The sequence below is a fragment of the Lepus europaeus genome, chromosome 13 (assembly GCF_033115175.1).
Source record: "Lepus europaeus isolate LE1 chromosome 13, mLepTim1.pri, whole genome shotgun sequence".
Taxonomy (NCBI): Eukaryota; Metazoa; Chordata; class Mammalia; order Lagomorpha; family Leporidae; genus Lepus; species Lepus europaeus.
Window position 1 is genome coordinate 71,115,659 of NC_084839.1, and position 13,117 is coordinate 71,128,775.

General features: G+C 38.7%; 1 protein-coding gene across 5 annotated transcripts in view; it reads right to left on the minus strand.

Annotated features, from left to right (window-relative positions):
• Window positions 1-13,117, minus strand: part of GCFC2 (GC-rich sequence DNA-binding factor 2) — a 51,470-nt gene that overhangs the window by 14,203 nt on the left and 24,150 nt on the right. Inside the window, exons 8-13 of one of the 5 annotated variants that reach the window (XM_062209742.1) lie at window positions 11,271-11,394; window positions 10,291-10,372; window positions 9,517-9,629; window positions 7,737-7,936; window positions 6,479-6,629; window positions 2,107-2,228 (exon numbers count right to left, since the gene is read on the minus strand). In XM_062209742.1, coding sequence (XP_062065726.1) covers window positions 2,107-2,228; window positions 6,479-6,629; window positions 7,737-7,936; window positions 9,517-9,629; window positions 10,291-10,372; window positions 11,271-11,394 — 792 coding nt within the window. Of the gene's footprint in view, window positions 1-2,106; window positions 2,229-6,478; window positions 6,630-7,736; window positions 7,937-9,516; window positions 9,630-10,259; window positions 10,373-11,228; window positions 11,395-13,117 lie in introns of those variants that run through there. The other 4 variants (XM_062209744.1, XM_062209743.1, XM_062209747.1 and 1 more) reach the window with 4 other exon arrangements.

Consider the following 13,117-nt stretch of genomic DNA (forward strand, 5'->3'; position numbering starts at 1 on the left):
ATGGTTAATGGGCACAGCTGGATGGGAGGAATAACTTCTAATGTTCTATAGCACAGTAGGGTGACTAATTGCAAACTGTTGTGTACCTCAAAATAGCTAATAGGGAGAATTCAGAATGGTCCCCACACAAGCGTTTGAATGCTGGCTATGCTAATTACCCTAACCTAATCATTACACATTGTATAAATGCACTGAAATAACACACTGTACCCCATAAATATGTATGAATAAAAACAATTATGAATAAAAATATATATTAGATTCTTTTAAGCATTGCTTTAGTTGCATCTTAAAAAATATAATTTTAATAGTGCATATTTATACATACTCACAAAATCGGCCGTTTAGGTAACCATCCAATGAGTAGAAGCGAACCTTTCATCTGTGTTGTTGCATATGACTGTAACAGGATCATTTTCCCTGCCCTACGGTATTCTGTTGTGTGAACACTATTGATGGGACGCTTAGTTTCCAGTTTAGTGTCCATTATGAATAATGCTGCAACAGTTTTAGTATGCATGGGCATATATTTCTAATGGGTATATACACAGGAGTGGAATTGCTTTAACAAACCTTCTCAGGAAACCCATTCTTATTCAAAATAGCACTTACCTAGTAGAATGAACGGCCATTAGTTTTTTTTTTTTTTTTTTTGCCATTAGTTTACGCGTTCCTCAAGTGACACTGTCAACTCATACTAGGTTTACTGTTAAAATGTTTAACCTATATTGCTTCAAAGGTATCTCTTCCACTTTTATTTATGCAGCTGATTTTTTTAACGTAAGGGTATAACCTGCTTTTATTCCTTGTATATTTTGTCTTCTGAGACTCAATCCATTTTCTCTAATCTGTTGAAATCCTTTTGGATGCTAAAGAATTCCTAGCTTTTTCAGACAAATTTTGTCAGCATGCATTTTACATCCTTATCTCATTTGGTTAAAAACACCAAACAGGGCAAAGCTGAGACTGTAACACTAACAGACTCATAGTATTCAAGGCCCTGCTGGTTGGAATTTTTTAGGTAAATGCTGTTAGTTTCTATGCATCTAACTGTGCCACACCAAGGTTATCTTTCCCATTTGATCCATAACAATCATAACACATTAAATATAATTTCAACTGTACTGTATATGTGCAGTTGATAACATTTATCAGTAAATGAGAGATAATATAAAATAAATTGCTTTGATGAATAACTATTATTTGGAACATTATTTAGTCCAGTAATTCTGAATCTGGAATGATTTTCCTACCCCCAGAAGATAGTTTACAATAAGTGGAGACATTTTTGGTTGTCAAGACTGGCATCTGCTGAATAGAGGATAAGGATACTGCTAAGCATACAATGCACAGACAGTCCCCACAACAAAGAATTACCTGGTCCAAACACTGAGACGGAAAAACCCAAATGTAATCTAGACTCCTACTAACACAAAGAAGACGTTTATCTGTGATGCTCATGAGGCAATGTGGTCAGAGAGAAAAGCCTGGGCTTCAGAGGCAACTAACTAAGGTTCAAATCCTAGCTTTATTGTGTTACTGTGAGCAAGTGTTTGAGATTCATTTTCTTCAACTGTCCTACTGAATTTTTAATCTTTAAAGCAATTATTTAATTTGACAGATTACAAGTAACTAGTTAATACTATGAGTGTCACTTAATTTAGAAATCATTGTTAAATCAAGCCCAGAACATAACTAGATTTTTTTTTAAAAAGAACAAAGCAGTGAGTTTTACTTTCTTTAATAAGTAATAAAACTACTAATGAATTAATTCCTGTTTACCTCTGCAGGGCCAAGGCATATTCACAAACCTGAGAAACGGTTGCTGGGTCACAAGAACACAAATCAAACCACTGACACAGAGAAATAAACTAATAGGAAAGGAAGCAATAATATGGCTCTTATCTATACTTCAACTAATCATGATTACCACTGTTGTTAGAGTGCTTAGCAGTAGTAGGGTATATTCAATCCTCACGTCTACAAATCGGAGCAAACATGTTTTCTCCCAGTTTCCTGATTCTCCATCTTCTATAAACAACAACATCATAAAATTACACAGATTTACAAATAAATCAAAGAATTTATAACTCCAGAAAATATTACCTGTTTGCTTGTATTAACTTCATTTTCACAAGTGGAAAGTTCTTCAAAAATCACTCTGCAATGTGTTATTAAACTCGTTGTCTGTGAGGTTGACAAGGGATCCCAAATAAATTGGACAAAGTCTGAAACAAATATTTCAGTGACTCACAACTTATTTTTAAGATTGTTTTGTTTCTTACATAAGAATAACTGAAGCCTTTTGCATTTCCTTTCTTAGTTTAAACCCCATGCCAGTCATTGCCATTATGTATTTGCATACATTCTCTACTTCTTGTCTTTACTGAACTAACTCATAATCCTTTTTAAATCCTTTACTGAACTTATCTGGCTAACTCATAATCCTTGTCACCAAATCTGCCTGTAGGCACACAGCAAATATGTGGCTGGAAAAAAAAGTGCATTAATAAAACTCAAGGGAGACCTTATCCATCAGAAATCATATTCTCTTTCCCTGGTCCACTCTCCTTGTCTAGATGGTCATTCAGTACATTCTCCTTCCTCCTGACTCTTCCTCTTGGCTGATGGACTTTACTTTCTTACTTTTTATTCTCCCTTGCTCCCTCCCAAATTACTTCCCAACTTGATGGAAACAACTAACTTGTATACTATTCCTGTGGATGAAACCCATGCTCCCAGTCAAGGCCAACACTTGATCTGTACATGAGATCCCAACCCTTTTGACTTACTGGAAGATCCTACTCGCAGAATTCTGTCCTTTCCTTTCATATTGTCATTACTTCTACTGAATCTCTTATCACTCTACAATTATTTCTCTTGTATTAAAATTAAATTTCCAGGGGTTGGTGCTGTGGCATAGCAGATAAAGCCACCACCTGCAGTGCCAGCATCCCATATGGGTACCAGTTTGAGTCTTGGCTGCTCCACTTCCAATCCAGCTCTCTGCAATGGCCTGGGAACGCAGTGGAAGATGGCTCAGATCCTTGGGTACCTGCATCTGCATTGGGAGACCAGGAAGAAGCTCCTGGGTCCTTGCTTCAGATAGGCGCAGCTCCGATCATTGTGGCCAACTGGCGAGTGAACCAGTGGATGGAAGACCTCTCTCTCTCTCTCTCTGCCTCTCTTTCTCTGTGTAATTCTGACTTTTAAATAAATAAATAAATCTTAAAAAAAAAAAAAAAAAAAAAACCACTGGCCTGCAGCACCAGGCATCCCAATGGTTACTGGTTCAAGTCCCAGCTGTTCCACTTAAAAAAAAAATTAAACTCCTTTTAACCATACTTCTCCTTCCAGCACTGCTCCATTTTTCTCCTTACTTTTATAATAAAATTCCTCAAACTGCTGTCTAAACTTTCATTTCAAACTTCCCTCTTTCCATTCTTCTTATTTCCCCTTTAATTAGGCTTACCTCTTAACACTCCCAACTACTTTATTCACAGATAACAATCATTTAGCAAACTCCAGTGGATGACTCCAATCATCAACTGCCTTACTTCGAACAACTTCAAGAGTTGATCATTCTCTTTTCCTAGAAACACTTTTTTCACTTGGCTCTGGCATGCCAGACTCATGGTTTCCTGCCCACCTCTCTGGTATTCTTTTGCTGGGCACCTGTTACCTCTTTGACTGCCAAATGCTGGAGCACTTCAGGATCTCTGGTCACTTACCTTTTCTTTCCTATTTACATCCACTGTTTTAGTGTTTAAAGCCAGTTTTATGGCTTTAAGTATCAAAAATATGCTAATAAATTCCAAATTTATATATCCTGCCTTGACCCTTGACCTCCCTCCTTTTTTAAAATTAAAGATTTTATTTATTTATTTGAAAGGGCAGAGTTACAGAGAGAGGGAGAGTCAGAGAAAGAGAATCTTTCATCTGCTGGTTCACTCCCCAAATGGCCACAATGGCTGGAGCTAGACCAGACTGAAGCCAGGAGTCAGGAGCTTATTCTGGGTCTCCCATGCAGGTGCAGGAGCCCAAGAACTTGGACCATCTTCTACTGCTTTCCCAGGCCATAAGAAGAGAGCTGAATCAGAAGAAGAGCCGCCATGTCATGAACTGGCACCCATGAACTTAGCGTGCTACACCACAGAGCTTGCTCTGACCTCCCTTTTAAGATTCATTTATCCAATAATCTATATGACACTGTGATTCAGATGACAAAGTCTCAAACTCAGCCATGTCCCAAACAGAGCTACTGATAGACCTGTCCACTGTAAACTTAATTCTCTCAGTCTTTTCCATTACAGGAAATGACAACTCTGGCCTTTCAGCTGCTCAGGCCCCAAACAAATCACTTGTGATTCCTTCTCCTACCTCACAATCAATCTATTAGAAAATACTGTTATGGCTACTTTTGAAGTATATATAGAATTCAATCACTATAAATGTTTATTTTTACTTATTTGAAATGCAGCGAGACTGAGAAGGGGATAGTGACAGATCTTCATCTGCTGGTTCATTTCCCAAATGTCTGTAACAGCAAGGGCTGGGTCAGGGTGAAGCCAAGAGCCGGGAACTCCATCTGGGTCTCCAGCATGGGTGGTAGAGACCCAGGTATTTAAGCCATCATCTACTGCCTCCCAGGGTATGCATTATTATTATTTTATTTTTGACAGAGTGGACAGTGAGAGAGAGAGAGACAGAGAGAAAGGTCTTCCTTTTGCTGTTGGTTCACTCTCCAACGGCTGCCGCGGCCGGCGCACCGCGCTGATCAGAAGGCAGGAGGCAGGTGCTTCTCCTGGTCTCCCATGTGGGTGCAGGGCCCAAGCACTTGGGCCATCCTCCACTGCAATCCCTGGCCATGGCAGAGAGCTGGCCTGGAAGAGGGGCAACCGGGACAGAATCCGGCACACCGACTGGGACTAGAATCCTGTGTGCCGGCGCCGCAAGGCGGAAGATTAGCCTGTTGAGCCACGGTGCCAGCCGCATTATTATTTTTTAAAAAAGATTTTATTTATTTGAGAGGTAGAGTTACAGTGAGAAGGAAAGACAGAAAGGTAAGTCCTTCCACCCACTGATTCACTCCCTAAATGTCCCTAATGGCTGGAGCTACACCAATATGAAGCCAGGAGCCAGGAGCTTCTTCCGGGTCTCCCACGAGGGTGCAGGGGCCATCTTCTGTTGCTTTCCCAGGCCACACCAGAGAGCTGGATCAGAAGAGGAGCAGCCAGGACTAGAACTGTGCCCATGTGGGATGCCAGCGCCACAGGCAGAGGATTAACCACAGCACCAGCCTCAGTGTATGCATTATTCAGAACTTGGATTGGAAGCTGAGGCAGACTGAAACCCAGTTACTTCGATATGGGATGTGTGCCACACTTACGGCACAACACCCATCCCAGAATTCAAACACTAAAGAACCTAGTCAGTATTAATTCCTCATAAAAATACTAATTTGTGGGACTGTTTAATCATAAGTATTTGGATTTTTCAGAAAGGTACTTCAATGAGGCACTTATATTAATAGAGTTCATTAAAAACAACAACTGATACACTCCACAACACGCTGTTTCATTACAAAAATCTAAAGTTTAATCAAGCTGGCTGTGAAGCAATGTAGAAAGCTGACTGCTTAATCTTTTTAAACAGAAATTTGCATTTACTGTTACCAACATTCATTATTAGTAATAAAGTCTAACAGCTTCTTATCAAAGCATAGTTTCAAGTAAAGTGAGTTGTCAGACATTGAAGGCACCAGCACTAATGCTAAGTGGCCATAGTTACTAGTTGCACATACAAAGGGAATGCAGTTTTTTTTTTTTTTTTTTTAATTTAAAGAAAACAAGAAACATTAATGGGAGAAGTTACGGGAAAGAAAGAGGTTCATAAAGTACAGATGTAAGTATACCACTAACAGATGAGTAATGTGTCCCAGAAGCAGCAGGAATGTCACAAATGCTAAATGCTCAGAGTATTAGTGGTTTGGTTACCAACCAACAGCACACATACGAAATTTTTTAACCAGCTTAAAATTAACATTTGTTGGTCTTCATTTGAAAGGCAAAAAGAGAAAGAGAGACAGCTAGAGGTCTTTCATCCATTGGTTTGTTCCTTAAATGGTTCAGTGGGGACTGAGCCAGGGGAAAGCCAAGAGCCCAGAACTCAATCTGCATCTTCCACATGTATGGCAAGGCCTTGAGTACCTGAGCTATCACCTGCTGCAGCAGCAGGAAGCCAGAATTCTAGGTAGAGCTGAGACTCAAACCTAGGAACCTTGATTTGGGACACAGATGTCCCAAGCAGCATCTTAACCACTAGACAAAGGTCCACCCTAACATCTGTTGATCTTTACTGCATAACATTTCCTTGTGTTCAAAGATTCCTAAAAAAATATTTGTAGCTGTAACAGAAATTAATAATCTTACATTCTGTCAAAGAACAATTTAATCTGAGCAAGATTACAGAACAGTACCTTTCAGTCGTAGAATAACTGTTTTGTTGATGATAGCAGACAAAATTTTTTTATCAGAACTGTCATCCTTACTTGAATTTTCCACATGGCTATCCACAAATTTTTGTATAGATGTGAACCATGGCATCTGTTTTAAACTTATGGAATCCAACTTAAATACAAAATTATAAAAGTTAGAAATAAATTCTTAAACATTAGTGTATTTTAAAAGTTACATTTTTCTTTTTTTTAATTTTTTAAATTTTTTTTGACAGGCAGAGTGGACAGTGAGAGAGAGAGAGAGACAGAGAGAAAGGTCTTCCTTTGCCGTTGGTTCACCCTCCAATGGCCGCTGCAGCCGGCGCGCTGCGGCCGGCGCACCATGCTGATCAGAAGGCAGGAGCCAGGTGCTTCTCCTAGTCTCCTATGGGGTGCAGGGCCCAAGCACTTGGGCCATCCTCCACTGCACTCCCTGGCCACAGCAGAGAGCTGGCCTGGAAGAGGGGCAACCAGGACAGAATCCGGCGCCCCGACCAGGACTAGAACCCAGTGTGCCGGCACCGCAAGGCGGAGGATTAGCCTAGTGAGCTGCGGCACTGGCCAAAGTTACATTTTTCAATAAATACCAGAACTTTTCTTAGGATCAAAGGAGAATAATTCTCTATTTTAAAATTATGTATGTATCATTACAGCACCAGGCAAAGCAGGATGACCTAAGACATGGTATCTAGCAATATAAGAAGCTGCAGCATTTCATGCATTTACTTATACATAAATACTCAAATGCCTACTACGTGCCAGGAATGGCAAATACTCTGGTAGGAACAAAATATACCTCGGCTGGGTACATGAAGTAAACACAGAATTTGTTTATAAAAATTCATTTACCTCAAGCAAAATTTACTTTTGGCTCCTTCAGTTCTTAAAAGCATACATATAATTCACATGTGATTTAGCTTACTAGATAAACAGCAGATGGCCAATTATTATTTGTTGAATGGAAGAGTGGAATTATCTCTGCTAGGCCTAACACAGTATCCAACTCAGCTTGAACGGTTGACAAACTACCTATTCTTCTTAGGGTTAAGCTTAGTTCCTGTACTATGACTCTGAACCTAACCTACAGCAACAGGCATGCATGACTGACGGAAAAAGATAAGGGCAGGTTCCATCCTTCACTTTGTTAAATCTTTATCTTTATTTCTCTTTTTCTCAGAACTTCATTTTCTTGTTTGTTGAGTAGGCATATCTACCATCATTTTTCACATGTTAAGCATACCTTAAGAGGATTCCAGTCGATTAACTGAGCCCTTATTAGGGGATTTAAAAGCTTTGGTATGTATAAACTAATAAATGCTTCATAATAGGAATCAGGAAACTTCTCTCGCCATTGCTGAAATTTCAATAAAATACTCTGGATGTTACCAAAATCTTCATGTACATCTTCAAAAACTCTCTTATGATCCTTTAAAATGTCACCTGTAAACAAAATAAGACTCCATATGAATTTTAAGTTTGTGAATTTTAAATATGCTTCCTCATTTGACTATGCAGCCAACTGAACTGAAAACTTTTCTTTGACATTAACATACATACCTATTTTTATTAAAAGTTGATTTGGTAACAAAAGTAAAAACATACTAATAAAACCTACCATTAACTGGGTCCCTGCTATTACACTAAAATACTATACATGCAGTACCTTATTTTAACACCCTAACTGGTGCTGGCGCTTTGGCGTAGCAGGTAGAGCTGTTGCCTGCAGTGCCGGCATCCCATATGGGTGCTGGTTCAAGTCCCAGCTGCTCCATTTCCAACCCAGCTCTCTGCTATGGCCTGGCAAAGCAGTAGAGGATGGCCCAACTCCTTGGGCCACTGCACCTCCATGGAAGACTGGGAAGAAGCTCCTGGCTCCTGGCTTCAGATCGGCACAGCTCTGGCCGTTGTGGCCTACTGGAGAGTGAACCAGCCAAATGCAGGATCTCTCTCTCTGCTTCTCCTTCTCTGTGTAACTCTGACTTTCAAATAAGTAAATAAATCTTTTAAAAAAAACCACCCTAACCATCTTCCAACAAGTTAGGCATAACTAATTTACTTAGACAAAAACAAACATCAGATTCACGGAGATAAAAGAATATGCTTATGAGAAAACAGAATAGAGCCTTCTCTGAACCTAAAGCCCAGAAGCTTTCAACTACACACATCACTTCTGTTCATAAAACTAAAAATGATTTACTAAATGCAGTTGTTTTGAATGAATAGATAGAATGAAAAAAAGTATGAGGTAAAAAAACGAAACCGAAACGTTCATTTCTAACAGGAAAAAAGGCTGAAGGGAAAAACTATGAGTGTACTTCAAGTTTTCAGAAAAAGGGAATTCAGGGGCCGGCAATATGGCATAACGGGTAAGGCCACCCACCGCCTGCAGTGCCTGCATTCCACGTGGGTACCAGTTCTATTCCCGGCTGCTCCTCTTCCAATCCAGCTCTCTCTTGTATTGGCCTGGGAAAGCAATACAAGATGGCCAAAGTCCTTGGGCTCCTGCACCCGTGTGGGAGACCTGGAAGAAGTTCCTGGCTCCTGGCTTCAGAATAGTGCAGCTCTAGCCATTGTGGCCATCTGGGGAGTGAACCAGTGGATGGAAGACCTCTCTCTCTCTCTGCCTCTCCTTCTCTGTGTAACTCTTTGAAATAAATAAATAAATAAATCTTTAAAAAAAGGGGGGGATTAAAAACAAGTTTATTTTGGTACAAAAAATTTTGGAAATCCATGTGTAGTATTTTCATAACATACATCTCATGAAAAAACTTTTTGCAACAAAAATCATTTTTGCAACTGTTAATAAACTCTCATACTTTAAACTCCACTTTTCTATGACTTTTTTGAAACATCATCATATAAAGATGCAAGGTAAAGTCTCTAGGAAGAAAAAAAAACTTTATTTTACCTGATCTTTCCTTTTTTTTATGTAGAATACATAACTTAGGGCAAATACAGTGAAGCATTTCCTACCATTTCAATACTTTAAACCAACTCATATTACAAACTTGGCAATTGACCTTGGCTGTTTTGGAAGTCAGTCATCTCTGCAGAGGTCAGTTCATCATCACTGGATGTCCCTTCCTGATGGTCACACTTTCCAGAAAGTACCCTGGTTTGTCTTCGTTTTTCCCTACGGTTTTCAATAAACCAAAAATAAACGAAAAGCAAATAGTTCTTACTGAAAACAAATAGTTTAAAACAAAAGGCTAGAATGTTATCATTCATTTAAAATGGCCAGAAACACTATCACACTGGCACACAATTTCATGTTAACATTTGAGATTGTTTATCCTTAAAAGTTTGAGTTGGTAGTCCTTCCTCTTTTTCCTTATGCATTTTCTCAATTAGGACATTCCCACAGGCTACCCAGATTCTGAACTGGGGTGACAATATAAATAGGACCACCTTCCGGTTATAAGCTTTCATAAGTTTTTCATAAGCTTTTATAAGTTTCTAAGTTTTCACTTTGATGAATGTTTAAAAACTTTTTTTCTTTTCTTTTTTTTTTTGGTAAACAAAGCAGTTTTATTGAAAGCAGGGAGCCTTCTGATGCAGCACTCAGGAAGAAGGGCCCAAGGGAGGAGTTGCCCTTACCCAACCCTTTCAACTGGTCCAAATATACCAGTGGTTCTTTACAACAGCTGATGACTGCTAACTAAATTCTAGTTTCACAGTATTCTCACAAATCACTAGGTCAGGCTACAGTTAATGATTTCACAAAATTAGTTATAAAATTATTTAAGCAGTAAAAGGTACTTGCTCAATGATGTGTCTTCATTTTATATAGCTACCTTCGAGATTCAATCTCTTCCAAAATCCTCTGAAGTTTTTCATCAATAGCCAAGTTTTCATCTGCTGATGTTTCAGCTTTGCCTGTTAATGAATAAAATTGATTTTGCACTGCAAATTCTCAAAAGATAAAAGTGAAATTCTTTGAAAATAAAGATACCATCAATGTATGTATGTGTGTATGAGTATGAACACATGTACTATGTCTAAATCACATATTTCTTTATGAAGTAAAATTTCTATGTTAACTCCTTATCACAATATTGAGTTATCAAGTTTGGTAGCCTAAAAACTGTACCTTGGCTGGTAAATGTAATTAGTACTTGAGAATAGTAACAAAACTCTCCAAGTTCCTTTCATTCACATTCTTCACCAGTTATCTCTATAGCTTAATTCCAGAAATATGTGCACCAACATCTTATTATTACCTATTTTATTATGTATCATTGTTATTTATGACAAACTAAATGTCATGTGTTTGAAAGTCACTTTTTGTCTGCTTTTCTCAGCTACTTGGCTATGGTCTCCACACTCTCACTATCCTTTGACAGCACTTTAATCAAAGAAAGACGTCTCTGAAAATACACTGTGAGAACTAAGAGGAAGCACCCAGACCTTATAGGGTAAGATCCAGGTTAATCCAGGTAAGATTACAGGTTAATCCATACTGAAACTCACCAGTACCAGTCTGTGAAGCACCCTGAAAACTATAAACTTAGATATCTAACAGAGTAAATAGGTCTGTGCAAATTTATCTCAAAATATTCATTAAATGGCAATATAAATATTTTGCTTTAAATACTAAATGATTCAAAGTTAAAATATTCAATGTTAAGTATTTTGGATTTTTGGAAGGGGCTGCAGGAAGGGTTAGTGGAAAATTCACTTAAAGCATTTATTCAGGAATAAAATTATTTTTATTCCTCAGATAATAATTTACCTTAATGAATATTAAGTCATATTGAACATGAAAAACACTAACATGATAACTGCTGTAAATGCGCTGATTCATGTTTTAATTCATCTTGCCTGCGTTTCATAATGGTCAAGGCTTGTTTTAACAGAAGTGAATGCATGGATGATTCTATTTCTTGTATGTTGATAATCTGAAATACATATATAAGTAACATTTTGCAAGTTGTCACTAATGAGTCATAAGAAGTATAAAGAAGTAATACTGAGAAAATATGTAAGTAAATGAAAATACTCAACTCTCACAAAAATGTATTTTTTTAATTTATTTGACAGATAGAGTTATAGACAGAGGTCTTCCTTCTGTTGGTTCACCCCCCAAAATGGCTGCCACGGCATGGCGCTGCGCCGATCCGAAGCAAGGAGCCAGCCAGGTTCTTCTTCCTGGTCTCCCATGTGGGTGCAGGGGCCCAAGCACTTGGGCTATCCTCCACTGCACTCCCAGGCCACAGCATAGAGCTGGACTGGAAGAGGAGCAACTGGGACTAGAACCTGGCGCCCATAAAAATATTTTTAATACTATACATATTACATCTGAATTACAAAACACTTTGTGCTGTATACTGACAAACACTTTGAATATTAAAAAACAAAACCAACTACCAAATTGCAACAGCTATCATATTATAGTCATGGATAAGTATGATAGGTAAGAGAAAATATTCTTTGAGACAAAAGAGTAGGAGGAAATGGAGGGGGCAACTCTTTTTCCCCAGGATGAGCACATGCACAGCAAGGGCACTTAAACAAGCTGCTGAAATCTGAAAAATGGAGAATGACAGACCTAACCAGAGACAGGTTAAGGAAGCTGTGAAGCGGATTAGTTGATTAAAACTTACGTTTCTTGGGAAATAATTCCTTCTACTCCAGTGATGTCCCAAAGCTGCTGCTACAAATACAGCAATGTGTAGGCTGATTTTTTTTTTACACAGGCAGAGTTAGTGAGAGAGAGAGAGAGAGAGAGAGAGAGAGAGAGAGAGAGACTGCCTTTCCAGTCCACAGTAGAGGGCTGGACTGGAAGAGGAGCAACCGGGACAGAATCTGGCGTCGCAACCGGGACAGAATCCGGCGTCTCAACCAGGACTAGAACCTGGTGTGCAGGCGCCACAGGTGGAGGATTAGCCTAGTGAGCCTCGGTGCCCGCCAGGCTGATAAGATTTTAACAGTCTAATTCTTCAAGGATGAATGAAGAAAATTACACCATAACAAACAAAGAACATAAATATTAAGTGATACTAGAAAGTAGCCAGCTTAAAACAATTATGGTGGGGTCAGTGCTGTGGTGTAGCAGGTAATGCTATTTCCTGCAGTGCTGGCATTATATGAGCAGCGGTTCGAGTCCTGGCTGCTCCACTTCTGATCCAGCTCTCTGCTATGGCCTGGGAAAGCAGTAGAAGATGGCCCAAGTCCTTGGGCCCCTACATCCGCATGGGAGACCTGGAAGAAGTTCCTGGTTCTTCGCTTCAGATAGGCACAGCTCCAGCCATTGTGCCAACTGGGGAGTGAACCAACAGATGAAGACCTCTCTCTCTGCCTCTCCTTCTCTGTGCAACTCTGACTTTCAAATAAATAAATAAATCTAAAAAAAGCCAAAAAAACAAATAAACAATAATAGGGGACAAAGCATACAATTGTTTGGTAACATTTTAATTACAAATGGAAAAACATTGATTTTAATTATAAATTTAAAATAATATGGAAATAATTCTTAATAGGGAATTATTTTAAAAAGGCTAATCTATTTTTTAAAAAAGACAATTGAAGATCTCAAGGTGAGGACTATACATAAAACAGAAACAGAAACTATGAAGTGAAAGATTCATAAATCTGGTAACAAAACTTTCAAAACATCTCAAT